Source organism: Theileria equi, assembly GCF_000342415.1.
Source record: "Theileria equi strain WA chromosome 2 map unlocalized gcontig_1105316255037, whole genome shotgun sequence".
In the NCBI taxonomy this organism is placed as follows: domain Eukaryota; phylum Apicomplexa; class Aconoidasida; order Piroplasmida; family Theileriidae; genus Theileria; species Theileria equi.
Window position 1 is genome coordinate 1,210,614 of NW_004668230.1, and position 25,013 is coordinate 1,235,626.

Sequence of the window (25,013 nt, forward strand, 5' to 3'; positions counted from 1 at the left end):
AAATCACTGTGCATGCAACAAATTTACAAAAGAGGTAAGCATTTGAAATAAAAGTAAGCACCAATAAAACTCTAAAATTACTCTACTAAACAAGAAAATAGTTGAAACGTAAATAAAATGCCTACACTTTATCCCATTTTAAAATACCTAGTCCTCATCTTCCTCATTCACCTCAACATCTTGTGGAATTAAAGACTCGTCAACGAGGCCCATGCCCTCATCCTCTTCTTCTTGATCTTCCTCTTCATCACTTTCCTCATCACTGCTTTCATGCATCTCCAATAAATCTTCAAGATGCTTCTCATCATCGTCACCCATGATGATAATGTCACACTTTTGCTTAAAGTCGCCGCCATTGTGGGCCTTGATCTCAGTTTCAATGGCTTCGAGGCACTTGTTCATGAGGGCAATTCCCTTTTCCTTATCGTGGCAGCTCGTAACGATTTCATACTGGGGAGGAGCCACAAGACGCACAGACACTTCAGCGTGAGCGTCCTTTGCCTTTTTAAGGGCCAACTTTACGGCATCGATACCATCCGGACCAAAACACCAAACATCGATTGTACACCTGAAATGTGATTGTGTAAATTAGAGAAAAGTGTAAGAAAGCCCCTTGCCAGGAGTTGCAACGCCTGGTTACACGGTTTCTATTTTTATACCGACATTCGGCTCACTCTGCGACACAGAGTGGAATTTGTAGTCGGTTATGTAGATGGACAATGACAAACCTTAGTTTGAGGGCTTGTGGAGTGAGTCTGAGCTGGATGTCCTGGATAAGTGAGTCGATAATGTCCTGAGAAATTGGGAGTCCCTTGAAAACATTCTCGCTATTTACAGCGGCTTCCTGTGCGCATTTAGAGACGGGTAGATAAACACACCTTTAGGGCGTCCAAAGCATGTGGATATGTGTGATAGAGGGGCCATATGCAAATTTTGTTGAGTTCCTCAACGGATATACCATGCTTCTGCGGTGGAATGTCGACATTTACAACGCATTACCTGTGCAATGTGTCTGACAGTTTGATGCACTTTTTTGGATTTTGAGAATTTCTCCTCACACTTTACGATATCTTCGGGTGATACTCTTCTCTTTGACAGATCAATGTACCCCTTTACTGGATCTACACGCAAAACCAGGACGACCTCGTGGCGTCCTACTTTCACCAACTTGTTTATACTTCTGTATCTCCTCTTGGAGAGCTCAGATAATAGAATCAGACCTAGACGTTGTTGTAAGCAGATGTCTCAACACCTAGACTCACCTTCTCTGTCGTCATATTCCAATAATGATACATAAACGCCCTGTGACTCGATCCTGTTAACTTTAACCATGACAAGCTCTTCGGGCTTGGGGAATTTCTGCTCGTAAAAGCGGCAGTCGCCCAAACCAGATCTGGAAGGAGGTCCCATCTTGTGTCCTACCGCAGCATTAGCATCAATGGGTGTGTATATACGGAAGTATCCATGAAAATCCGGACGGAAGGGATAGCCGCAAATGCGGGCCATTACAACCGCAAACCACGGCGTAAATGCAACAATCGTATGGAATAACACAAGTATATAGAAATTCATGGCATAAAGGGGCCGGTAAAGGCCATTTGGCATACCTGTGAGGAGTAAAGGCCAGAATCCTAAAATCTAGCGGAATGCCACACCCTAAAAATGGCAAATTGCGTAAAAATTGTGATGAAAGAAATTTTCGTCCCCTGGTGACGAGTTTACGGTTAATTTCCAGTGAATTTCAGCAGCGACGAGGTCACAGGCCCAATATGCGCTCTACACATGGAGTTGATTTTTTTGGTCTAAATTGGCGTTTCTGGACCACAAACTCAGTCACACCTTTTACGGTAGCATAATCTGCAGAGACATATCCTTGGATAGCGCAAGGGACGAGTTTTCAGGGTACAACCGGGGGGCTGACTCGTCAGCAAGGGCGCTCAAGGCAAGACGAAAATCAGCCCTTTTGGATCATTTTTACGGCCATATACCCAAAGTTCATCGGTCATGTTTCAACATATTTTGAGAAACGGGTGGAATATCGCAAATTTGGTACGAAATGGAAGAGTTGTGTCCAGGAAGAGTTTTTTAACGGCGCAAAGCGCCAAAATTTTGGCAATTCGAGCACATTACCGCCACTTTTCCACCTCTAACGAGGAGCCAGAAACCATCAAAATCGCACATGGGCCAAAGGACACCATCCTTATGACCGGGTGAGTTTTGCCCCTCGAATGTGTAGCTCTCTGTACCCATTCAGATGGCTTTCTCACCGTATACACATTATACATGACAGATACAGGTACAATGTGAGAGAGAATGAAATGGAATCGCACATTAAAACGCTCAAAGAGGCCCTGAAGCTAAAGCTAATGACGCTCAAATTCTACAGCGAGGACATTGCCCAGTCGTTCACCGGTTTGTTTCATGATTTGCATCATCACAGGACCAATTTAGACCTTGCAATGTGCCAGCACCAGTCCCTCTTGTACATCAACGAGGCCAAGGACAACTACCTCAACGCCTACGAGATATGGAAAAAGATTAGGGGAGAAAAGTCGAGGGAGGTTGCCAACATTTTAAATCTAATTGGTGTGTTTATGCGCGATTTGGGTGACGTCAAGGCTGCGAAATCGGCGCTGAAGGAGTCGCTCGAAATAGAGTATGTTTGTTCTATACACATATTTATCTTGCAGTAAGTCACTTGGAACCGCCATGAGCTACTTGTGCTCGGTATATTCACTGAATAATCTCGCCGGAATTGCGGACCTAGAAGGGGAATATCAAGAGGCCTGCAATTACTACGAAGACGCCCTAAAAATTCTCCTGACTGCCACAGGTGGAGACGCAAATCACAGGCTTATATCAGTCTTGTACTACAACATGGCATGCAGCTATCATCACCTGAATGACGACTATAATGCAGAAATTGCGCTCAACAGGAGCAGGGACGTCATAGCAAACATTGGAGACCCTTGCAACATTCTACACAGAGTTGAAGAACTCTTGGATATCATCAAAAAGGACAGACAATCGTAATGAGCATTTGTATTTGCATAAATGGCATGTTCAAGACAAGTACGTTGATGAAATTTGTTAAAGTGTCTTTGACTTAGGTGATGTTTCATGGAGGTCCCATTACTTTGTGGGCCCCAAACTATTCTCTTATTACCTTTTGTACATTATAAACTGCATTTACTGTGCTAAGTTTCCATTCATTGTGGACCTTTTCATAGTATTCATTTTTAAAATAATTGCTTCCATTGTCTATAAGTAGCTTGAGAACCTTTAGTCTGTTGTCTAAATAGTGCAACTCTATGCCTCTACAAACCTCTTTGGGCTTTGCAGACCATATAGTACATGGATCTTCTATGATGCGGGTGTATGGTTGGAGGTTAGGATAGAGTATATTTTCTCTGTAGCGTCCAATGGTGTGTGAACGCAAGCGCACTGTATCGATATCAATGTCACTAACATCTAACGTTTTTAGTTGTTCAAATGTATCCTTGTAAAAACCGCAACAATGGGCTATCCTCTTGTAATAGCCTACAATACATACGACCAAACAAGAGTCACAAACTCTACAAATGTGTACAAGGTATAGTACAAGACATATTTTCATTCTACGAATGAAATGGAAGTTTACTTCTGGGGTGAAGAAGAGAGGTGTTACGCCATTCCTCCCGCTTACTCATTCCCAGAGTTTTCATGGATTGTAGGTTATGTTGAAGTCATTCATTTGAGTGGGATTTGTGGATGAAAAGTTGGGGAAGATTATATACATTGGCAACCTATCCTACCTGAGTTACCCGTCTCCTTCTTCATATTATGATGAATGTTAAAGATCTCTGTTTGAAGATATACAGAGAATATCCAAATGCCTAACGTTCTGTGCAATTTGTTGGCGGATCATGGAGTGCTAGCCTCTTCTTCGCGGGTAATTCCCGAATTTGTAAGAGCAATATGCTACAAATTCTCCATTTCTAGTTGGTCTCTTTAGCTTTACTCTTGAAGTTTGCAACAAGAGAGTAGTCTGAGTGCTTAATATGCCCGTTTAAGAACTACGAGAGTTGATCCACTGGAATCTCTCACTGTCTGGATTGCCAATGGCCCATTTTAGGCAATATAAGGACTACATTACGTCTTTAAACATAAATATATAGTCTCCGAATATTTATAACAACCCTGGAAGCCTAGATTCACAGCAACAGTCCAATACAGCAAATGTTCGTATTTCGGTTCCGGGAGCCATGCATCTTTTAGCGTGGCATATTCTCCGCAAACTCCACATTTATACATTTACAGTCATGCGTAAAGTTGTAAGGAAATCGAATTTTCATTAGTAGATGACCAGTCAGCCCTTTTTAGCCACCGATGAGGACAAGAGAGTGCATTAAACAGAAACGTTGAGATCAAACCCCAGTGTGGATAATAGGTAAAAACAGAACATTTATAGCATCCTGAATGGTGGTATACCGAGTGCTAGTCCATAGGAGGTTCATTACATACCATTTATGAATTCTATAGACTCATTACACGAGGCTACAAACACGGTCTCTACTTGGCCATTTCAAATCATGATCGCCTAGTCTCTCGATATACATTAATGAGAAGAATTTTACAGTCCTCTATGGACATAATATTTGCTAATAGACTCTGGAATTTCCATTCTCCCGAATGAAAAGGCTCGTCACTACATTTCCGTGGTTACTAGTACACTATCAATTTCAAGACTCTTTAGTATCCCTAGAAATACCGTTTTGACGGGATAAATTCCGCTCCATTTTGGATGCTTCTTCTTTGAGGATATGGATAGGAAATTATGAGACTGAGTCCCTTTGTCTACATATTTTGCATGTCAAGTAAATGTAGTGCGGGTATACTAGGCTCCTTTGTGGCTTGCATTGCGGACTGTTTTCGTGGCTGTTGCTTTTGTAAAAGGAGTGAATTTGACGAGGAACTCGATCCTCCAGTCAGACTTATAGTGAGAAACAAACTATCGACAGTTCCCCTAGTCCTTGACGTTCTGGTGCCCAATAAGAATACATCCATAGAAAGAGGAACTACTTTGGGCTCTAGCTACAACAAAATTACGGCAAACGAAGGCTTTTATTTTTCTTCTGTTAGGGAAGGCAGTGTTTCTATCTGGACTGCAAAGGAGAATGAAACATGCACAAATGTAGAAGCATTCCCACTGGAGGAGTCAACCATATTTTTTCTCAATATAAAAAGCGGCGATGATTTCCAGTCAAAGTATTTTAAACGGACCAACACTTCAGTGCATTCTATAGAGGGCAGGAAGTTTTACGAGATGCTCAATGGAGCAGAGAAGGAAGAAGGGAAGAATGCCAAGAGGAGCATGGGAATTTTGGCAATTTCTGCAGGCTTAATGAGTCGTAGTAAACGGAATAAGGAGCGAAAAGCTCCCCGTAACTATGGCTCTGATTTTGGATCCATGGATTCGTTAGAGTGGGAGTCAAGATCCACGAGAATTAGTGATTCAGAACCTGTTCTTGATATTGCAAATCCAGACCCCTCAGCCTTTACTGTAACAGATGACGTAATTTACAGAGTAAACTACAAGACCTTTACTCCAAGAGGAGATCGTAATCTGGAGGTCATTGTGGATGGTGGAAGCTATGTCTGGGCCTCCAATAGCTTCGAGGAAGTATCCACAAGTGCGTACCTTTTCTCTAGAGACGGCTATCCCTCCCTTCTAAGTGTATGTACAAGGGAAACCAAGTCATGTGACGCGATCTGTTTCGAGAGGCATGGAAACTTTTGGAAAAGAATAAAGAAGAAAGTTTTTGAGAGCAGACTCCGATCCATGAAGGACTTTTCTGTACCTGCTGGTGAAGAGCATGAGACTCTAACCACTGAAAACAAGTGATTAATTTGCGGAAATTCTAGCCTGGGTTGTAAGCCCAGCTGTAATGCAGACAAGATCAGATTACAAATGCAGTCTTTGGGTATTCCATGGTAGTTTTTCAAACCTGGAGCGTGTTCATCGTCGTTATAAATACTACAAAGACGTTGAATAACGACCGAAAATTACATCCAGGAATTTGCTATCCAAATAGGGACCATCAAATCCATTGTATGGATAAAGGCAAATACCACTGCCAACAGGCAGAATAATAAAGTACTCGTATGAAGGTTTATGCAGATCTAACTCCTTACCATAGAGATTTACACGTTTATGGAAGATGAGTTTGTATTATATCCATAGGGAGAATCCATAAAGTTATTAGCGTGACTATGTTGAGAATATGGCTATTTTGTACATCCTTGCTCCAGAAGTCTACTAGTGAGTCAGTGGTCTCCCTTCTCCACAGTACCAAGATTACCAATGAGTCTAATGTACCAGTAGGAGTATTTTCTGTAAATATCTCCAAGGAATCTTCTGTTTTCTCTTCTAGACCTACAATCTCTTAATACATAAATAATGGGTTATAGATAGTATCTCATGACATAAACTAATTAAACTACCTATAAATGTAAAGGGAGCTACCATTAATTAAGCATACACTCTGACGGAGTGTGAACAAAAGATGCAGAATTATGGTATTCTGGTATACTGCATTAAAACATTAAATCCCCGGAGTTTGTTTACTGCTCTATCTAGCCAAGATTCCCTGAGAAGAGAGGTTTTGTGCTAATGCTGCTTTTTACATTTAGACTAGTCTAGAAGGAAGTCTACCTACTGGCAGATTTTACTGCGTTGTGTGTTGAGTATCCGTGAGTATCTATTGAGGTGAAGGAGTCGAAATCTTTTGGTGAAAAATATCGATTGTTAGATATTTCTTATTTTAGAGATATATTCTCTAAAATATATCATCTTAGGCTCTTTAACTACGATGAATAAGCATTGGAAGTCCATTCCGATAGAGATAAAGGCAATGCCTACCTGAATCTAATCGAAAAATCTTATTTATAAAGACCTGTTCTGATTATTCCCCAAACCTACAGGAAACTGTAGTGTCTACAAGGGTGTAGGAACTAATAACGCACATATAACACAACCCTTACATCTAGGGCAGATTAATTAGTGGTATCCCTGGTAACAAGTACTGCAAGAGTAGGCTTTCCTTCGTCCAGATACAAGACAGCTGAGAGACATAGTTTATTATCATCTTCCCAAACTGTCTGACCATCGTATTAAAGCCTGTTTGTAGAGGTACCCTCCTTGATTGTTAGGTTGAGAGTTCTAAGGCCATTCTCTTGTCCTTCTTCTACATCAAACAGTGAAGAGTCGATCTTAGATTTGTAATCAGGCACAGGAGTAGGTTGGACTTGCTTCCCGTCTTGCTCTTTCTTGGCATCACCCTGGAGATTTGTAGCTGGTTTCTGAGATTCCTGGGTAGCTTTAGGAAGAGCAGGAGCTCCTGTTGCTTGCGGAGTCACCACTGGTTTAGCTTGGGCTTCTACTTGAGGATTCATAATTATCCACTGGAAGGTCTAAAGTGTTGGCGGCATCGGCAGCTCAGCTGGTCCCATAGACACATAAACTGGTGAATGGACTCCTCTATTTGCTAAACTCATATCCACATTACTCTTTACTCTATTGACTCAGAGAGATGTATGTGTTTATGTCTAGCAAAAAGGACAGTGAGGATATGGAGCCCCGCTGGTCATTTCCGAATCATTTACAGTGCATGCCAGGAACTAGACCGGATGCTTCGCCTCGTCTAAAGACCGTTTAGAGCCCAAGATTTGTACCGTGGACTTCTCCATAGATACACCAGCACAATACATCAACATGTACTACTAGAAGGCATTTTACGAGGCTCATATGGACAATCCAGAGAGAGCATTCTTGGGTAAAGCAAGTGATTCCTTCGACAAAATGGACCACCAAACGACTCTTTTCAGGACCTTGTTACATTCCATCCAATGCAAAAGTCAGTGAGATCGGAAAAAACGTCTAAAACCGCGAAAATTGAGGACTTCATGAGACTTCCTTTTTCATACCACTTCACTTTTAGAACCACAAGAGAGTCTATAATTCATGTCTATACATGGTAAAGAAACGTACTTGTCCACCCTAAGTGGCGCTGATCTTCTCGACGAAAAGTTTGGGAGGATGCACAGTATTTTTAATGTGGATGGAGGGGTTACTATTGACAAGTATAGCAGTATAGACAAACTAAATGTAGCCAAATATGGCCATGTAGTAGTAGATGGGTATTTTGCAGTACATGGACCCTTGTATAGAGGCTAAGAAAAATAAAAAGGATATGTTAATCGCACTCCGTACATTACGGTTCCTCCGTATTATTGTTTATCGGTGAGTATCGGAAATGAATTTTTCCACAAATGTGACAAAACAAGAGAGTAATCCCCTATTATACAGAAGTAATGCAGATTGCAAGTACCCTGCTAAATATAGCAGGGGCCTTCCATACAGCAAGACCTAGAATACCAGTTCCTAATACTCCACCAACTGATGGTGCTATTTCATTATGGTGATCATTGATGAACTCAATTACCTTCTGAAAAGGGTCCTTTTTATCTGTAGAATCAGAAGCTCCTCCAGAAGCAACTTTGGATTTATCTTGAGCTTCACTACTAGTAGCAGATGAATTATCATCAACAGAGTCTAGCCCTCTATCTCGTCCTTCAGCACCGCCTTCAGATTGAGCTCCATCCGGATCACCAGAGCTTCTTACTCCAGCAGTAGTAGAGAGCGCCTTCACCATCTCTGTCATCTATACCATTAGCACCAGTTTCTCTTCGATCAGGTTCATTAGGTCCCCTAGCACCTGGTTGAGATGAAGATGGAAGAGTGTTACTAGAAGAGTTTTCATCACTTGAATTTGATCCTTCATCTCTGTCTGTACTACGGGAGCTTCCACCACTTTGAGAGGATCCATGTACAGTAGTAGAGGTAGTAGCACTATTTGCATATCCACATCCACCAGTTTTAAGTTTCTTGCAAACTTCATGAAGTCCTTTCCCAATCTTCTCCTTGGAACTGCTATCAGTTGGTTTTGCTCCAGACAAAGAAACAGAGTTAGCTTCTGTCCATGTATTGCCTCCATAAATCTTTTCCAACCATTTTCCAGGCTCTGATCCATTGTCCATATAAATTAGCAACTGCATATTTGTGTTACTTTTACAGAGGTAGACGTATATTTTCTTTACATCTGTCACTGGACTTTCGGGCAATGTAACATCTTTAATGTCATCCATAAGCCTATGACCATTAAAAGAGGGTTCTGGAGTTTCTCTACCTCCTGTACTTTCAAGGGTATGTTCATACAATTCAGACCCAACTGGTAGATTTTCATTGTGTTTTTTAACATGAATCTCCCTATGGTTGTTCCCGCACTTACAGAAATATGTTTCATCATTGGACACATTAGCCATAACAATGCTGTTTCGCAGACAATTCTCCTGATCAAGTACCTGAGTAAGATCATTTTTGGATAAGTTTGAAGGCACCCATTTATTATTTGTAAGAGTACAAAGCATTGATGTTCCCTGATCCACTCCATTTGACAGTTCTAATAACAAAGGCTTAGCATTAATATGTCCTGCCACATAGTAAGCGTTTACATATCTATATTCTGTGGCTACAACTGACTCCTTAAATGAAATCATAGAGTTGCCATGGTATGTTCCTAAAACTCTCATCTTGTTTCCAGAGGGAGAGTGCTTAAGACATTTAAAACCACTAGGAATCTTAGTATCTATACAATCTGAAACTGTGACGATAACGAATGTAGTTCCATTATGAGAACAATTGCTATCAGAACTCTCCGTAGGACTCTTGAAGCAGTTCAAAGAAGGATGGCCACAGTACTTCTTATCTTTATCGGCATTGAGGTTGACTATAACTACATTTTTGAAATTCTCATTGAGTTGGTTCAACACCCTCTGGTAGTCTGATAAATTAGCTGGAGGTACAATATTGGAATATTCCCATTCGTTAGTAGTCTCATTTTCTCGTTTAAAATAGATTGGTTTACCTTCACCAAGACCAATGATCAGTGGAAATGAATTTTGCTCATCACACAGCCAGTAGAGTACAGAAACCTCCCTATAACGTTCAAATTTACCCTTCGTCTCCAATCCCTCCTGCTTATTATTTCCATGGTTTACAGCCCTTAGTTCGTAACTAGTTGGTGACCACCCACCACTTTCCGGAAGTTTATGTCTGTATTGTTTGTAATTCTGGAGTGGTTGTTTTTCATTCCTTCCATAGCTCGTTCTAATCTCTGGTTCATCTTTCCTGGTGAGGCTTATACCATTCCCATAGTATGTAGTTGGAGCATTATTTTTAGCATCCTTGGCAATATCTATGACAGAATGTTTGATACCCATATACTATCCTCCTTCCATAGTATTGCTAGGACCCTCATCTTACTCCATATCTTACATAGTATGGAGCACATACTTTACTCGTGCCATTTACAAAACTTCCAACATGGAATCCGTTATGTTAGTCCTAAACGGGTCATCATCTGGCAGCTTTCTGAGTTATTCTGTCAGCTTTACAATGTTTCCATTCAGTTTATTGTACCTAAAGGGTAATTGTCGCCGTGAAAAATGCAGATGTAGAGAGACAGGAGCTCCTTGACCTACTTGTGGTAGTCCTCTGGCTACTGGACCATCTACCGTCTCAATATCTCGGTTTCTCTGCGCGTATCTTTACTCTTCAAGTCGAACGAATTTTGTCTTTTTCAGGAACTTCTTCTCGTGATACTTGAGCCCTCCACTTTTCCGTTTTTTGGCAATTTAAAGAACAGATTGCGATATTTTGATGTATTTAAAGGGTTAGTAAGTCGTTAAAACTGCAACTATTTGCCCAAATCTTTGGTGCAAAAATATTTTAAATCATGAAACACAGGAGTTTAAAGCTGAATTACGGAGAGAATGAGATTTGGGACCATAAAGTGGGCGGCGATGTTGTGTGGACTCTTCCGTCCTCAAATGTGCAGTTTCCGTCACTTTTAAATTTCAATTTTTTCACCTCTATAGTTTAATTCTACCATCTCCTCTTGTGCCAATTTTGGGCCTAAGATCATGGTCAGAAGCGGAGATAATGGAGGTTTCTTGTTCACACTCCCTCAATGTTTTTGGCGTAACCGGAGCTCGACTTGTTCTGTAAAATTCTCACAGAATCTATAGTCATGGTAAAAGGGAAATATGGTGGTGCAGGATCCATGTACCCATAGATGGCCCAAAACATATGCTAAAGGATTGTCACACTAGACCCTCGTTTTAATGGCTAACTGTGCCTTAAGTATACAAGTCCACTGTTTTAATCATCTTTGTTATAATGTAATAATGGTGTTTCTGTTGGATGTTTCTGCATACTGTGCAGGATATGATTTATAATGACGCTGAAGAGAGTTGTGGCAGTTGGAGTTTAAGCTTGCATGCAGCGGTATTGGCAGGGTACATTGGAGATAAAGGAGCGCAATACACCTATAAATAAACAAGAAAATTTGGTAAAAATGTGACAGGTCTCAAGTAGTCCTTTTTAATGCATAGTAGGAGAGTAGTCTCCATGGGACATTTCACTCCAGTTTACGCCAGTTTTACACACAGCAGATTATATTCTCACAATATACATCTTAGCCGTATATATGAATGTAAAGAGTGGGCTTGAATGTAGAATTAGGCTGGGATAACTAGAGAAATCCGGCGACAGAGACACTCAACTATTGTCTGTCAGGAAGTCTTGCGTAAAGATTTTGGCTTTTCAGCAAGCATAGCCATGAATTTTAAGAAGATGATACAGATTTTTAAACCCAGAATGAGTCTGTAGGATGAGCATCAAAGAGAATAATGGGCCTGGATAGCCTACCAGACTTGCCATAATAATGACTAATATAGTTCCGTATGACACCAAAGAAGTTTAAAGGTTAATAGAAGTTTTATACTGCGTCCTCCATTGGATAAACTCAGGGAATGACCACCGCTATAAATCTCTACGACCGCTACAGAGAGCGATTGAGCGGCCTCATCCCACTACAAGGGTGCTCATATAACAGGTACAAATTACCATGTTATCGCTATTTATTGACGCAAAAAATCATGCTTAACACTTTTGCTAATCTTCCTTTTACAGAGAATCTCTTCTTCCTTCTTCCAATGGGGTCTGTTTACTCATCCATTCTTCCTCTTCATCCCTTCACTTATCTTCTCCAAGTATCATGGGCCTAAAACACTATATACTAATCAAGTATCTCATGACATATCCTTATGGACGAATGTTTGAGGGAAGATGAATGTATCTTCCGTTATTCTGGCAACCTGTCTAGTAGGACTATGCCGTTGCAGAAACTCAAGACTTCCCACTGACAGACTCTTTATCGAGGTTCTAGACGACTATGCAGAAGACGAAGTTTTGACTAGTCACATTGTAGATGAGGTAGACGCGTACAAATCTTCTGGACCAAGTGGCCAAAGACAGGTGTGGGATTTGTCCAATGGAACTGTCTATGAAGAAGACCATGCGCCGTCCTTGACTAGTAGACGTAATGACAGAAGGGTAGCGGATGTAGCAGTGGACGAATCTCCAGTTCCTCAAACATCTAGACACACTACTACTCTTGATATCTCAGCGTTAGACAAAGGGCTGTTTCAACCCTATGACTATGATGGAGTTCCAACCAAAATGATGGTTATTGGAGATGTCCCACTAACAAAGCTTGTTAGTGGTAGAGAAAAAATCTGGGAAAGAGAAATTGGAGAGAAGTGTATACGGTCCATAGTTACTATGAAGGATGATAAGCCAGTTCTTGTCTATCTTGAAACAGAAGGCTCATCTGGGAAGCCATATTCGATATTTTTAAGGGATGGCGCCACATGGAAGCCTACAAATAGTTACAGCATGGAACTAAAGAAGCTCAAAATAACTCTGGAATCAACCACAAACTTTACAATTAAGCTAGAGGATGAAAAGGATACTGACAAGTGCACAGCCTTTGAGGCTCCATTTTACACTGTACCCACCAGATTCTACTTTCCAAGGTCCGGGTTTCATGCCACTGAGGTTACCCACGGAGGAAAGTCTGTATGGAAGGGTGAGAACGGTCAGAGAGCATTTTCTGTGAGTCTTCACCCAGCTGAGAATCCGACTGTACTGCGCATTCTGGCCAGAGGTGTCAATGACGTATTTGCGAGTTACTACTACCAACTCAATGGAAACAAGTGGGAATCGGTACAAAGGGATGACTTTAGGAGAATCATAGACGACTTAAAATCGCGTTCACAAGATGATACCTAGAGGATATTCACAGAACAATCACCGGAAACAGCCATGTAAATTACTGTTTTGACTTACAGATTGAACGTAAGTAATCACAAATCGCATTTGTAAAAGGGCATTCACCCAGTGTAGATTAGACAACGAGGTCTTTATTAAATGCAGCTTTGTAAACTCTTATATTTTGACACAGCCTTCATTTACACGTTATTATGGCAGACTATACTTTTACATAGTAATTACAGTTGGCATATCTCCTTAGGATCCATGTCATTCTCCATTCCTCTGGTTCTGGACATTTTATGGTCTGAGACCAAGCATCTGTCGTCCTCAATCGTCCTTATAAGCAATTTATCGGTGAAATGATGGTCCGCGATGTCTAGTAGACTAAGTGTATTGAAGACGTCTGATCTTTAGATAACGACACCGCAAGTCGGGATAATTATCACCACTTAGTGCCATTCCTTTCTCAGCCAGAGGAATTTTCTCTCTAAACCCGCCATTTTCCATCCATAATCCACAGTCAGTGTAAATAATTGAGTAGGATGTTGTAGGATCCATGAAATGAGGAATTAGGCAGGAATGAATTAGACATTTTAGGCGTTAGCCGGAAGAAGGACTTTAGCGCCACAGAGACTGAGATTTACAAACGTGGCGTATAAAAGTGCCACTGGAAGAGATTTCAGAGTATTAGGACATTCCTGTGGAGGTACTAGCCACCGCTCTTTTATCATCAAGGCCTACAGAGGTGCCCCTCTTCTGCATCCAACTGGAGGGCAAGTAGACTGTTGACCTATAGCACATCAAGCAAAGGTCATAAAGGAGCATGTACTATAGCCTAGTGATCGAGGAATAACGATTAGACATCCAGGAGTCCATGGAATACTAAAGCTACATTGAGGGTTGATGGTATGTAAGAGTCTTTATAGGGAATGTATAGCAGATGTATGACTAGTGGAGAGGCCCATGCACATTAAAACATTCATCATGCTAGACACATAAGTTAGGTCTTTCAACTACTTCATTGACATTTATGAGAACTAAAGACTGAGAAAGTAGCAACTCTTGGACAAGACATTGCACTCATCATACTAGACACAGAGTTATATTCACTACCATATTTGCACATTCCCACAATGTAATTGTGAATCTCAAATACAAGCACAGAACTCTTTCGTCTACTTGGTTTCTGGAGATGCCCATGTAGGGATAGTGACCAATCGCCCAAGCCTCAGTAGTATCCTACAATCTATCCATACTATAATTTTGTTTTAACCGTAAGGGTTGTTTACATCCGAATTCATCCTTTAACCTCTTGAAGGAGGAAGGAGAATCACCCTTATTATAAACCTCAGAGACACACATTGACCTGATAACACCCCAAATTGCAATGTATCTTTGTGGAATCTAACTAATCACAATGGAGGAAGAACGTGCTACTCTGGAGAAGAAATACCACTTTTGGGAGAGTGAGGTGGAGGTGGTAAGGAAGAAGACCACGGCACCAAATGGTAGGCGATTCCGATATTTTGATGACAAGGGAATCTTTAATTTCGTGTTTATGCTATGGATGTATGGATGGGTTAAAGAAACGGCAGAAAGGTATCTAGATCCTTACATGCTCCACCCTCTCCCGCTGGCTGATCAGATTCTCAAATGGCAGCCTATTCTTTCCAAGCACATTAGCGATGGCATCGCAAGCCTGGAGGCATATGAAGTTCTCAGTGAAGATGAGAAGAAGAGAGCCAAGAAGCCTGTGAAATATATATTATTGAGAGCTCTTTTGTTGACCTACTGGAAGAGGCTGCTTGCTATACTGGTTGGTGTGGTAGTGGTTAATGCAGTTGGAATGAGTATTGCAGTTTTCCTGCACAAGTTGCTTAGGTTTTTATCAGAGGAAGTTTTTAAATTCGTGACGTTTTTATCCTTGACTATTTTGATCATTATATTAGAACAGATAAAGATGATTGGTATGAGTCATCTTGACTACTGTGTGGAGAGGGTTTCTTTTCTTATGGATGCTTGTCTGCGTGTTACTATATTTCAACATGGTTTATGCTACAGAAGGAGTCTATTTGGAAACTTTCAGGCAAAGGGAGGACAGTGCAACAGTATCATCCATGGATGTTCCGGAGAAAACTTGTGCACATATAATCCACTCTTGTGCCCAGCAAGGCGTTATAAAAACAATGAGGTCACACCAAAGATATACAGTCTGATTCTAAATGATGCACGCTATATTCCATATGCAGTTGAGTGTGCTTCTGGTTTAGTGGATTTTTTGACATCACTAACTTATGGCATAATTCTCATGAGTCGCCAATTCAACATGAGAGCAATGACTATTCTCATGGTGTCTTTATCTTTGGCTGTTTGTATGTTATTTGTGGAGATTATAAATGGTATCCTTTTCAAATATTACTTTGGAATTAGGGATAATAGGATTTCTAAATCTGAGGAAGTTATATCTGGCTTACACTTGATTGAGAGGATGGCACTTGATGACATTGGTCACGATATTATTACGGAGGCCAGAAATGATGAACTACTTCTCGTCATCATCCGTTTCTTTATATCGCTCATAAATAAGGTTATATTTACAGCGATCACTTGTTTGGATATCATCATTTTGGTTAATGACTTTGTCACCCAAGTTAGGGATGCCACTGATATCAAGATCATCAATCCTTCGGGGCTATTGGCATCAATCTTTGTTATTATGAAGATCATTGGTCCCTTGTATTTGCTTCCATTTAGGCTAAAGTTCTTTGTACTTAGTCTTAATTCGTTCTTAAGAGTAGAACGTTTCTTCAGAACTTGTTCTCCAAACTTTTATCTTCCTGATAACAGGTTTACTGGGGATATTCCTCTGCCAGAGGCGCTACCTGATGAGGATAAGACACTGCCAAAGGGCCTAGTTGTGATGTTAAAGAAGGCCTCCTTTGCCTGGGTCAATAGCAGGAAGGATCTCCTAGACAATACTGGTACTACTTGTCTTAGGAACCTTGACTTTGTCCTCAATACTGGTGACCTTGCCATTGTAACTGGTGCTCAAGGTTCTGGTAAGAGTAACTTTGTCAAGGCTATCCTTGGTGACATGACTCTTGTTGAAGGATCAATGGCTGTATTGCCTCTCTCTACCAACATGCCAATATTCTATGCTTCTCAGGATGTCTGGCTACAAAAGGGTACCATTAAGTCTAACATTACCTTTGGTCACAGATTTGATGAGGATGTCTACAACACTGTCATTAAGGCAGTTGAACTTGAACATGACATATCGACTTGGGAAGGAGGTGACCTGCGTACTATTTCTGAACATGGTTACTCTCTCAGTGGAGGTCAGAGAGTGAGAATTGGAGTTGCTCGTGCTATATACACCTACCTAATATTCAGCGAGACTAATGGGGAAGAGAATAATTCAAAACATTCCTTCCTTGTAGTACTGGATGACTCATTTACTGGTCTAGATCCATTTGTAGCCAAGACAATCTTCAAGAATCTTTTTAATCTCAATGATGGACTATTGGCCAAGGACGATGTTGCTACTATTATAACAATTTCCAAGCGTATATTAGATGCTTGTGTATCAGCTGAGTCATCGGAGTCATTCCCGGATGCTCCAATATATGCCATGGAGAACACGACTCTTGTACAGAGCAACAAACTCAAGTCTTTGATAGAGCACGAAGTTGGTCATATTGAACCTCCAAAACCTTCTGAAGATAATATGGGACTTCACACCATGCCTGACAGGTTACGTAGGATGTGCAGCTCTGATGACTATACTCGTGATGGACGAAGGAGATCAACAGAATCTAGATACTCTAATTCGCCAACAGTTCAGATGTTATATGACAGGATCAATTTTAAACGTGGTGAGAATAAGAACTTCAAACCATACAAAGTTTTTTTCCATGCAGCTGGTTGGCCTCTATTCTTCTTTGTCGTATTCACTCTTTTGTTTTCAACATTGGATAATACGAAGTTTATTATTGTTTCAAAAGTCTCAGATTCTGTTATTGATTGTGCAAGTGAACATGAAGGGAAATTAATCTCTATATCTGACATAAAAGATTATAGTTTTAGGGCATCAAGATGGATCATTGTTCTTTCAACATTAGTGATGGCTGGTGCATTACTTCGTCTTATAGCCATAACTGGTGCATCGTTTAATGTTGCAAGGAGGGTCCATGAGTACTCTATAACTTCTCTCTTTGCCAATAACTCTACAGCGTTGGCAATAAAGAAGTCTTTGGGAAGTATAATCACATTCTTACACATAGATATGTTTTTCATTGACAATTTTCTAAGCTATTTCATTCACGAGATTTGTCTATTGTCAATCGAGGTTACGGTTCACATGTTGACTCTGTTCTTTATGATGCCGTGGTCTACTCCATTGGCTCTTCTACTTTGCTTTGTCATTGTTAGGTTTATTATATACTACTGTGTGAAGTCGTGCAGGAACATTTGCCGTGCACGTTTGGAATCATATGATCTTATTGGTTCAACTATTGAATCCTCTATAGTGGGATCACCCATATATCGCAGTTTTAAAAAGGAATGGGAATTGATGCATAGCCTTGTTGAGCATGTTGATTATAACCTGAGGTGTGACTATCTTTCAAAGTCTGAAATATTTTGGAGTTCAATTACCTCTAGAGGTATACTCGCATTACTTTCTCTGTTCCTTCTCGTATTTCCTTTGGTTAAGTCTAGGGTTTATGGTATTGAGGTGCAAGTTGGATATTATGCCATGACATATTCTGTCTTTGTAAGTATAAACACTACCCTTGCAGTCTTAATTAAGCTGTATTGTTATCTTGAACTTTACATGGGTTCGTTTAGAAGGTTTGAGAATTTTGTCCTTCCTGGTACTGAGGTTAAGTTTGAAAAGAAGAGGAACATTCATCAGACGGATTTTATTGTAGATCGTTCTGCGTCAAGTGGAGATGATAAGATAGCAGATGAAGATATCAAGGATACCCTTCGTAGAAGACGTCATAACGAGTATGCTGAGAGAAGAGCCGTTCACTGCACTAGCCTCAAGATGTTATTATTTAAACACAAGGTTAATGTGCTTGACGTGTCCAAGTACGCCATTCCAGGCATGACTAGGATAAAGTTGGATAATGTAAACATCCATATCGTTAATAAAAAAGCGGGAGTGAAGTATGCTATTCTCAAGAATGTTACATGCTCAGCTGATACCTCGGACATTATTGGAGTCATTGGTAGAACTGGCGCAGGGAAGTCTACCTTATTGTCAGTTCTCCAGAACCTTGCAGAGAATAGAGAAGGTTCTGTCCTTCTAGATGGTTGTGATCTGAATGATATGCCAAAGAATGTGACTAGGCAGATTATAGGTGTCCTACCTCAACTGCCCTTCGTATTCAGAGGTTGGACTGTACGCAGATTCATTGATCCAAGAATGTTATTTGATGACATTGACGTTGAAGCAGCCTTGGAAATTTGTGGTTTACTCAAGTTTGTCGAAAACATTCCAGGTGGCAAAGGCCTTAACACAATCATTATACCTGACCATTACCATAAGGATATGCCAAGGTATTACAAAAGAGCCTATTATGGCCCTACTCTGAAACCACACGAGACCTCTTCTGTGGATAATGTGAACATTGACCATGGCATGGTCCTTTCAAACTCACAACTCCGTACACTATCAGTAGCAAGACTAGTGCTCTACAGGGAATTCTTCAAGGTTCTCTTGGTTGATGAGCCACCAGAGGAAGAATCAGGAACATCCAAAACCGCTGAGACTCCCATTTATGAAATTATAAGGGCACACTTTAGACACTGCGCAACATTTATTGCGGCACATGATGTTGACGTTTTGCGTCTCTGCACTTCAGTTTGGGTCTTCCATAGCGGGTCTCTCATCAAGACCTGCAAGACAGAGGATGTTATAGACAGTGGGTCGCTGTCAAAGATTATAGAGAATTGTATTTTAGGACAAAATTAATGCAGTAGAATTTTAATTTTAAGGAACAACATTTTAAATTAACTTTTGTGCCATGCTGGCATTTGTATTAACCTTTTTGTGAAATGCTTATGGAAATTTCCCTAACTTATACACTTTTACTACTTATATATCATATTGAAGTATACCGTCAAAGTTGTAAACTGGATGGAATCTGCAAGATAGTATGCAGTAGAGCTACTACCGCTTTCGATTTTGTAGCTCACGATAGATCTATAAGAGAGCCAGAAGAAGACCTTGTACTGATGAGAATGAAGACTGTCATACTACTTGGAGGACCATGAGGAAGAGATAACCCTTTGGACTCATGGAGAGATTGGTCACTTGTTTCTACAGATAATACCATACACCATGGGAGGAAAGAATAGTAGTGGTATACGGATGCCCTTGGAGGTACTAGCCTAAATGCTGAAGACAAGGAAGATGAATAACCAAGTCCACTTGTATGGTAGGTGTTTCGGTATATTCATAACCTATTCTTCCAACCGTCTCTGCTCATCTTAAAATAGAGACTACTTGTGAAGCATTACAACTACCAATCTACCAGCATGAAAGTCTAAAAATAGTAGTTGGTTATAAGAAGGAATAAACGTCTGCATAAACTGGTAATATCCCCATTAACCCTTCTATTCCTAACTTCCATTCTTGCTGTGTCATCTCTATGATATTAGCAAAAGATCAAAGGTATCTTGTATATCTGACTTGTCAAGACTTGTAGCCTTATTGTTCTTGTTCTAGTTTCCCTGTTACACATACTCTGATGTTTAGCTGTAAGGTAATGGAGGTGTTTGGTTGTTTCTTGTTCTGAATATTTCCGGACACTTTAGAGGTTGTTGAGTAGGATGAGGATTCTGGCAGTACTATGGACGGTATGTTTGGTAAGATTGTGCCACAGTTGTCTTCCCTGGATTTTCTCTGGAAAAGGCAAAAAAATGATGACAAAGTTACTGTTCAAGCAACGCAAGGAGGTTCTAATGAAGTCTCTACGGAGAATCTCAGAGCAGTTCCACCTCAACATTCTGTGGCACCTTCTAGTGAACAACCTGGAGCTAAGAAGAAAGCCTCCAAATAGTTCCTCATTGATACTCCCTATTGACATAATGCAGTACCATACTTCTATATCTTGTTTACACTCCATTAGAGTGTGTATGTTTAGTTAATGATAGTCTCTTTACATGCATAGGCAAAATAATGACAATAGATTAACATCTTCCTTATGAAAAGCTACACATCCATCAATTAAGTGTGAGCAGATGACAAAGGATGAAGAAGTAACATGAAAGATAACCTGAAGAGTGAGAAACTAGAGTACCAAAACGCTAAATGACGTAAACAAATACACTTGAATTATTTTATTCATAATCTCACCAGTACAAGAAAAAAGGAGAATAATACAAACCATTTAGTTACCCTTCCATTCTCACGAGATAATGGAGACACGGATCTGGAAATGTGTACTCGGATATAACCACTTCCTGATCACATTACGGAACTCTAAATTTCTCTTTATATTACTTGAAGGTTATAAAAATACTTGAAAGTTGGTAAACTACTCTCCTCTCCCATTATAGAGACCCGCCGTCCAACCTCGAACGTCTCTGTGAACTGCACCCCCTTGTCATTAACCGATAACCACAGCCAATTTACACGTTCTAAAAGCTTCCTAGTCTTGGATTGAACCTTTATACCCCCGCATGCACAGGCTTTAATTGGTGAATCGAGGGATAATTTAGTCAGTCTGAACGAGTGAAACTGGCGGGAAGATGTCTGAATCTTTAGATTCCGAATCTGCAGGAAGCGACACCAGGCAACGGAATAGATGGCAGAAGATTATAAACGAAAGGACTGTCATTATAGCTTCTTGCGTCATTATCCTCGTTGCCATAGCAATCGCAGTTCCGGTAATTGTGACAACCATAAAGTCATCCTCTGCCAACAAAGGAGTGCAAGTGGATGTTATCGGCAGTGATCAGCCGTTGAATAATGGAGAGTCGGAAAAGCCTACTCGACCCAAAGCCTTAGACAGCAAGACAAAGCAAGAGCCTCGAGAGGAGAAGGTAGAGCAAACGAAAAAGTCACCAGAGAAGAAAGATGATCAAATAAAAAAGCCACTAGATGATAAAAGGAATCAATCACTAGAGAATACAGATGAAATAAAACCCACAGAGTTACAACAAGACCAAAAGAGTAAAATACAAACACCGCAACAAAAGGAAGAGATTGACAAAATGATCAAAAAGATGGTATTGGAGCTTGCAAAGTACCGAATAAACGTTTTGGACCAGGAGACATTTACCTCATGCATGAGGATAACCCAAAACTGCTCCTGCATATACAAGACGACAAAAAAGATTGCCTTTGTCACAAAGGATGAACTCTCTGCACTGTATGACATTATAGGTTTCCTGGGCGATGACATGAACGTGGAATTCGAGGTCGATCTGCTACTCAAATTCAAGAGGTATAATCTGGAATATGAGAGGTACCCTTGTAACTTTGTCGACCTAAAGAGGATTTACTACACATTCCGCAAGGACGCCATTTTCATTGAGACTCACAATAGGAATCCGGACAGACTATACAACATGGGTTATAACCAGCGTACCGGCATGAGGGTCAACTATACTCCAGAGGTAAATGTTGGCTACGGAGACCTTTTTAAAAATCCAAAAACTGACATTGGAAGCGGCGTGTATAACCTCAAGGGAAGCTTCCGCCAGAGCCTCCACCAAAAGTATACACCACTGCCGTTTGACAGAACGGAAATTGCCAAGGCACCAAAACCGACATTTAGCTGGCAAGATAAAAACTACGTTGGTCCAGTGGCAAACCAGGACAGTTGTGGCATCTGTTGGGGAATGTCATCAATCGCTACACTCGAGACATTCATGGCGATAAAAAGGCAAAGATTCGAGTCGTTTAGCGTACAGCAACTCTTGGACTGCGCGTATCAGTATAACAGCTGTTCAGGAGGATTTATGGGACCCACAGGATTGTACATTAGGACGCATAAAATGTGCACAGCGGCCGAGTATCCATTCACTGGCAAAAAAGGTGCATGCGATGATCAAAAGTGCAAGATAGAGACAGGGATCAAGGAGAGTAGATTTATTGACTATAAAGGTGCCAAGGACTTTTTACAAAACCATGGAGCCCTTTCCACATCTGTGACTCTCTCCAAAGAGCTCACTCACTACGAATCCGGAATTTTCAATACGGAATGTACAAATGGTGTACGACATGCAATGACCGTAGTAGGATATGGAACGGATAGTGCCAGAAATGTCAATTATTGGATCGTAAAGAACTCCTGGGGAACAGAATGGGGAGAAGGCGGTTTCATTAGGATACTCGATAAACCCATAGATGGTCCAGATGGTACACAGGTTTCCTTTTGCGGAATTACTGAAGGGGCTCGCGGGTTTATGTAATGGTGACCAGACTACCGTAGGGAGTCTCCAGAAGGATGATGAATGTCCATAGTGAATGGAGGGGTATACTTCAGTATATGAGCCTGTGTATTCACATTGTTCAGAAGAGACTGTCATGTTCATGTCTAAGGACTTGCTCTGAGAACTCTGGTAATAATGACGGACAGAGTAACCATTGAGCTTAAAGAAAACAAAGAGGCAGATAAAAATGGGAATCATACATATCTCGCTTCTATCGTAGGTGGTGGGACTGTTAACATTATTGTCGAAAGAACCACCGACCCTCCCGGATCTAACTTCTACAGGTACACTCATAAGGTTTCTAATGGGGAGCCACAATTCACACTAAAGAAAGTACAAGGTGATGGTAGTCAAAAGATAGAAGGGATTCCTCCTAATAATTCCGATGGAAAGGCAACCGCCGTTTCCGCTTATTACTGGACTGGTAATACAAATAAGGATATCCTAGTTGAAGTGGCGTATACTGGGTCAGGAACTACCTATTATAAAAATAGTGGTGGTAATCAATGGGTTGAACCAAATTATCGGTGGTGAGGAACTTGAAAAGGTAACATCAGTTTCCGCCTATTACTGGAAGTATAAGACAGATAATGCTCTCCTGGTGGGTGTTTCAACTGATAAAGAGACTCAATACTATAGAAACAACCGAAATGGTACATGGTTACATTATCCTATGACATCTGGAAACGAACCTACTAGGAAGGAGTTAGAGTTACTCAATTGTGAGATTAATGATGTCGTTCAAATAGATGTTATAAAGACAGACCAGGACAATGATGGAAAGTATTGTCATGAAGAAGATCTTAAACACTATGAGAATGATCAGAAGAAAGTCAAGGTTGAAAAGGTAAAAGATTCTGGTCAGCTTGGAAATTATGTTGCTTATGAACATACTCCAAACCCGTCTGGAAAGTTTAACATATCTGGATTTTTTAAGGGTTATAGACACAAAATCGAGCTTAAAGGTTTAAGTCTTCCAATCAAGGATGCTAACAGGCTGGTCGTTTATTTTTGCAAGGGTGAAGTTACAAATACTACTGCAACTAATCCTCTCCTCATCTATGTACCAGATACAAGTGGCAAGAATCGATGGTTTAAAAAGCCAGAGAGTAATATAGCCAGTATTTTTCCTATCTGGAAAGAGGTTAATGGCTTCAATGAAAGGAAAGAAAGTGATTATGATGAAATTTTAAAAGTTTTGGACACTCTTAATAGTTCTTGCAAGCCTCCTTCTGTAGTTATAGATATTTATCAGAGAAAAGAGCCTAAAGAACCTACTACTTATGAAAGTTCTTCTACCGTAGAGGTTAAACCAATTTCTAATCCACAAGTTAAAGGTTTTGCCGAATATGTTCACACCATACGAGGGAGAGCAAGTAATTACTTCAGTGTTAAAGAGTTCCAATATAAGAGTGAGAAGATTACAGAAGGATTAAAAGGACCTGTGGATAAAATTACCGGTATCTCTGTCTTCTACTGGACTGCTCTAGAGACTCCTTTAAAGAAGGATAACAGTATACCTCTTCTTGTAATTGTGGCCACCAAAGCACCTGGTAGATCGGAGAAGATTACTTGTTACGATAACATTGGGACAGATACTTATAACACAAATTGGAAGCCTGATAAAACTCTTCCACCTACCAAGAAGGCTCTAGAAAGCAAGCTCAAACATCTCAACTGTAAACTCAATAATGCTGTAATAATAGATGTAAGCCAGAAGAGAAGTCCTGGTAACTACGATGTTTGTAATGATCATTATGGTGGCGAGAAAATGCAAGTTAAGAAGGACAAAATTTCTGACAGACTTGGAAGTTATGAAGTTTACACTCACAAACTTAAGAATCCTCCTGGTGGAAAGAAGTTTCATGTAGTATCTTTTAAAAATGGTGCTCATATAATAACCTTCAATGGACTGGGAACTCCCGATATACCAATTCTAGATGTGAGCGAAGTAAGAGTCTACTTTTGTCCAGGTGATCCTGAAAAACCTCTACTCTTGTACTACAAGACTGGAAACATCCATAACTGGTACAAGAATGATAATACTGCTATTAAGGCTGGTAAATGGGTATATACAGGTGGTTTATCTAACACTGATGATGCTACTCAATATGAAAAGATCCGTGGAGTACTCAATAGTCTTCAGAGTAGCTGCAATCCTGATACTGGAGGAAACACTTCTTCTCTTGTTGACCCTGTTTCTGGTGGTGTCCTCGCTGGATATATCATCCCTTCTGTGTTTGGTGGAAGCGCCGCAACATTTTTTGGAGGATGGAAACTTTATAAGAACTTTAAAGGAGATCCTTGGGTTAGATGAATATCCTATAGTTTTTAAAGAATGTACCAT

At 40.5% G+C, this 25,013-nt stretch overlaps 10 protein-coding genes across 10 annotated transcripts; 6 read left to right on the plus strand and 4 right to left on the minus strand.

Moving 5' to 3' along the window:
* Positions 1-147: 147 nt before the first annotated feature.
* Positions 148-1,410, minus strand: BEWA_040030 (eukaryotic translation initiation factor 2 alpha subunit, putative; the record flags this gene model as incomplete). The annotated part of the gene is made up of 5 exons (XM_004833360.1): positions 148-568; positions 729-844; positions 879-965; positions 1,000-1,220; positions 1,263-1,410. 5 exons carry the CDS (start codon positions 1,408-1,410, stop codon positions 148-150), a joined length of 993 nt encoding a protein of 330 aa, XP_004833417.1.
* A 594-nt stretch (positions 1,411-2,004) lies between these two features.
* On the plus strand, positions 2,005-3,033 carry BEWA_040040 (conserved hypothetical protein; the record flags this gene model as incomplete). The annotated part of the gene is made up of 4 exons (XM_004833361.1): positions 2,005-2,210; positions 2,297-2,412; positions 2,452-2,656; positions 2,691-3,033. 4 exons carry the CDS (start codon positions 2,005-2,007, stop codon positions 3,031-3,033), a joined length of 870 nt encoding a protein of 289 aa, XP_004833418.1.
* A 118-nt stretch (positions 3,034-3,151) lies between these two features.
* BEWA_040050 (signal peptide containing protein) lies at positions 3,152-3,616 on the minus strand (the record flags this gene model as incomplete). The annotated part of the gene is made up of 1 exon (XM_004833362.1): positions 3,152-3,616. One exon carries the CDS (start codon positions 3,614-3,616, stop codon positions 3,152-3,154), a length of 465 nt encoding a protein of 154 aa, XP_004833419.1.
* Positions 3,617-4,849: 1,233 nt separating this feature from the next.
* BEWA_040060 (hypothetical protein) lies at positions 4,850-5,884 on the plus strand (the record flags this gene model as incomplete). The annotated part of the gene is made up of 1 exon (XM_004833363.1): positions 4,850-5,884. The coding sequence occupies one exon, from the start codon at positions 4,850-4,852 to the stop codon at positions 5,882-5,884; it is 1,035 nt and encodes a 344-aa protein (XP_004833420.1).
* Positions 5,885-7,035: 1,151 nt separating this feature from the next.
* Positions 7,036-7,434, minus strand: BEWA_040070 (hypothetical protein; the record flags this gene model as incomplete). The annotated part of the gene is made up of 2 exons (XM_004833364.1): positions 7,036-7,103; positions 7,176-7,434. 2 exons carry the CDS (start codon positions 7,432-7,434, stop codon positions 7,036-7,038), a joined length of 327 nt encoding a protein of 108 aa, XP_004833421.1.
* Positions 7,435-8,339: 905 nt separating this feature from the next.
* Positions 8,340-10,320, minus strand: BEWA_040080 (hypothetical protein; the record flags this gene model as incomplete). The annotated part of the gene is made up of 2 exons (XM_004833365.1): positions 8,340-8,562; positions 8,651-10,320. The coding sequence occupies 2 exons, from the start codon at positions 10,318-10,320 to the stop codon at positions 8,340-8,342; spliced, it is 1,893 nt and encodes a 630-aa protein (XP_004833422.1).
* A 1,909-nt stretch (positions 10,321-12,229) lies between these two features.
* BEWA_040090 (signal peptide containing protein) lies at positions 12,230-13,234 on the plus strand (the record flags this gene model as incomplete). Its single annotated transcript, XM_004833366.1, has 1 exon — positions 12,230-13,234. The coding sequence occupies one exon, from the start codon at positions 12,230-12,232 to the stop codon at positions 13,232-13,234; it is 1,005 nt and encodes a 334-aa protein (XP_004833423.1).
* Positions 13,235-14,633: 1,399 nt separating this feature from the next.
* Positions 14,634-19,196, plus strand: BEWA_040100 (ABC transporter, ATP-binding protein domain containing protein; the record flags this gene model as incomplete). Its single annotated transcript, XM_004833367.1, has 1 exon — positions 14,634-19,196. One exon carries the CDS (start codon positions 14,634-14,636, stop codon positions 19,194-19,196), a length of 4,563 nt encoding a protein of 1,520 aa, XP_004833424.1.
* Positions 19,197-20,977: 1,781 nt separating this feature from the next.
* Positions 20,978-22,645, plus strand: BEWA_040110 (Papain family cysteine protease family member protein; the record flags this gene model as incomplete). The annotated part of the gene is made up of 1 exon (XM_004833368.1): positions 20,978-22,645. One exon carries the CDS (start codon positions 20,978-20,980, stop codon positions 22,643-22,645), a length of 1,668 nt encoding a protein of 555 aa, XP_004833425.1.
* Positions 22,646-23,339: 694 nt separating this feature from the next.
* On the plus strand, positions 23,340-24,983 carry BEWA_040120 (hypothetical protein; the record flags this gene model as incomplete). The annotated part of the gene is made up of 1 exon (XM_004833369.1): positions 23,340-24,983. One exon carries the CDS (start codon positions 23,340-23,342, stop codon positions 24,981-24,983), a length of 1,644 nt encoding a protein of 547 aa, XP_004833426.1.
* Between the last annotated feature and the right edge of the window lie 30 nt (positions 24,984-25,013).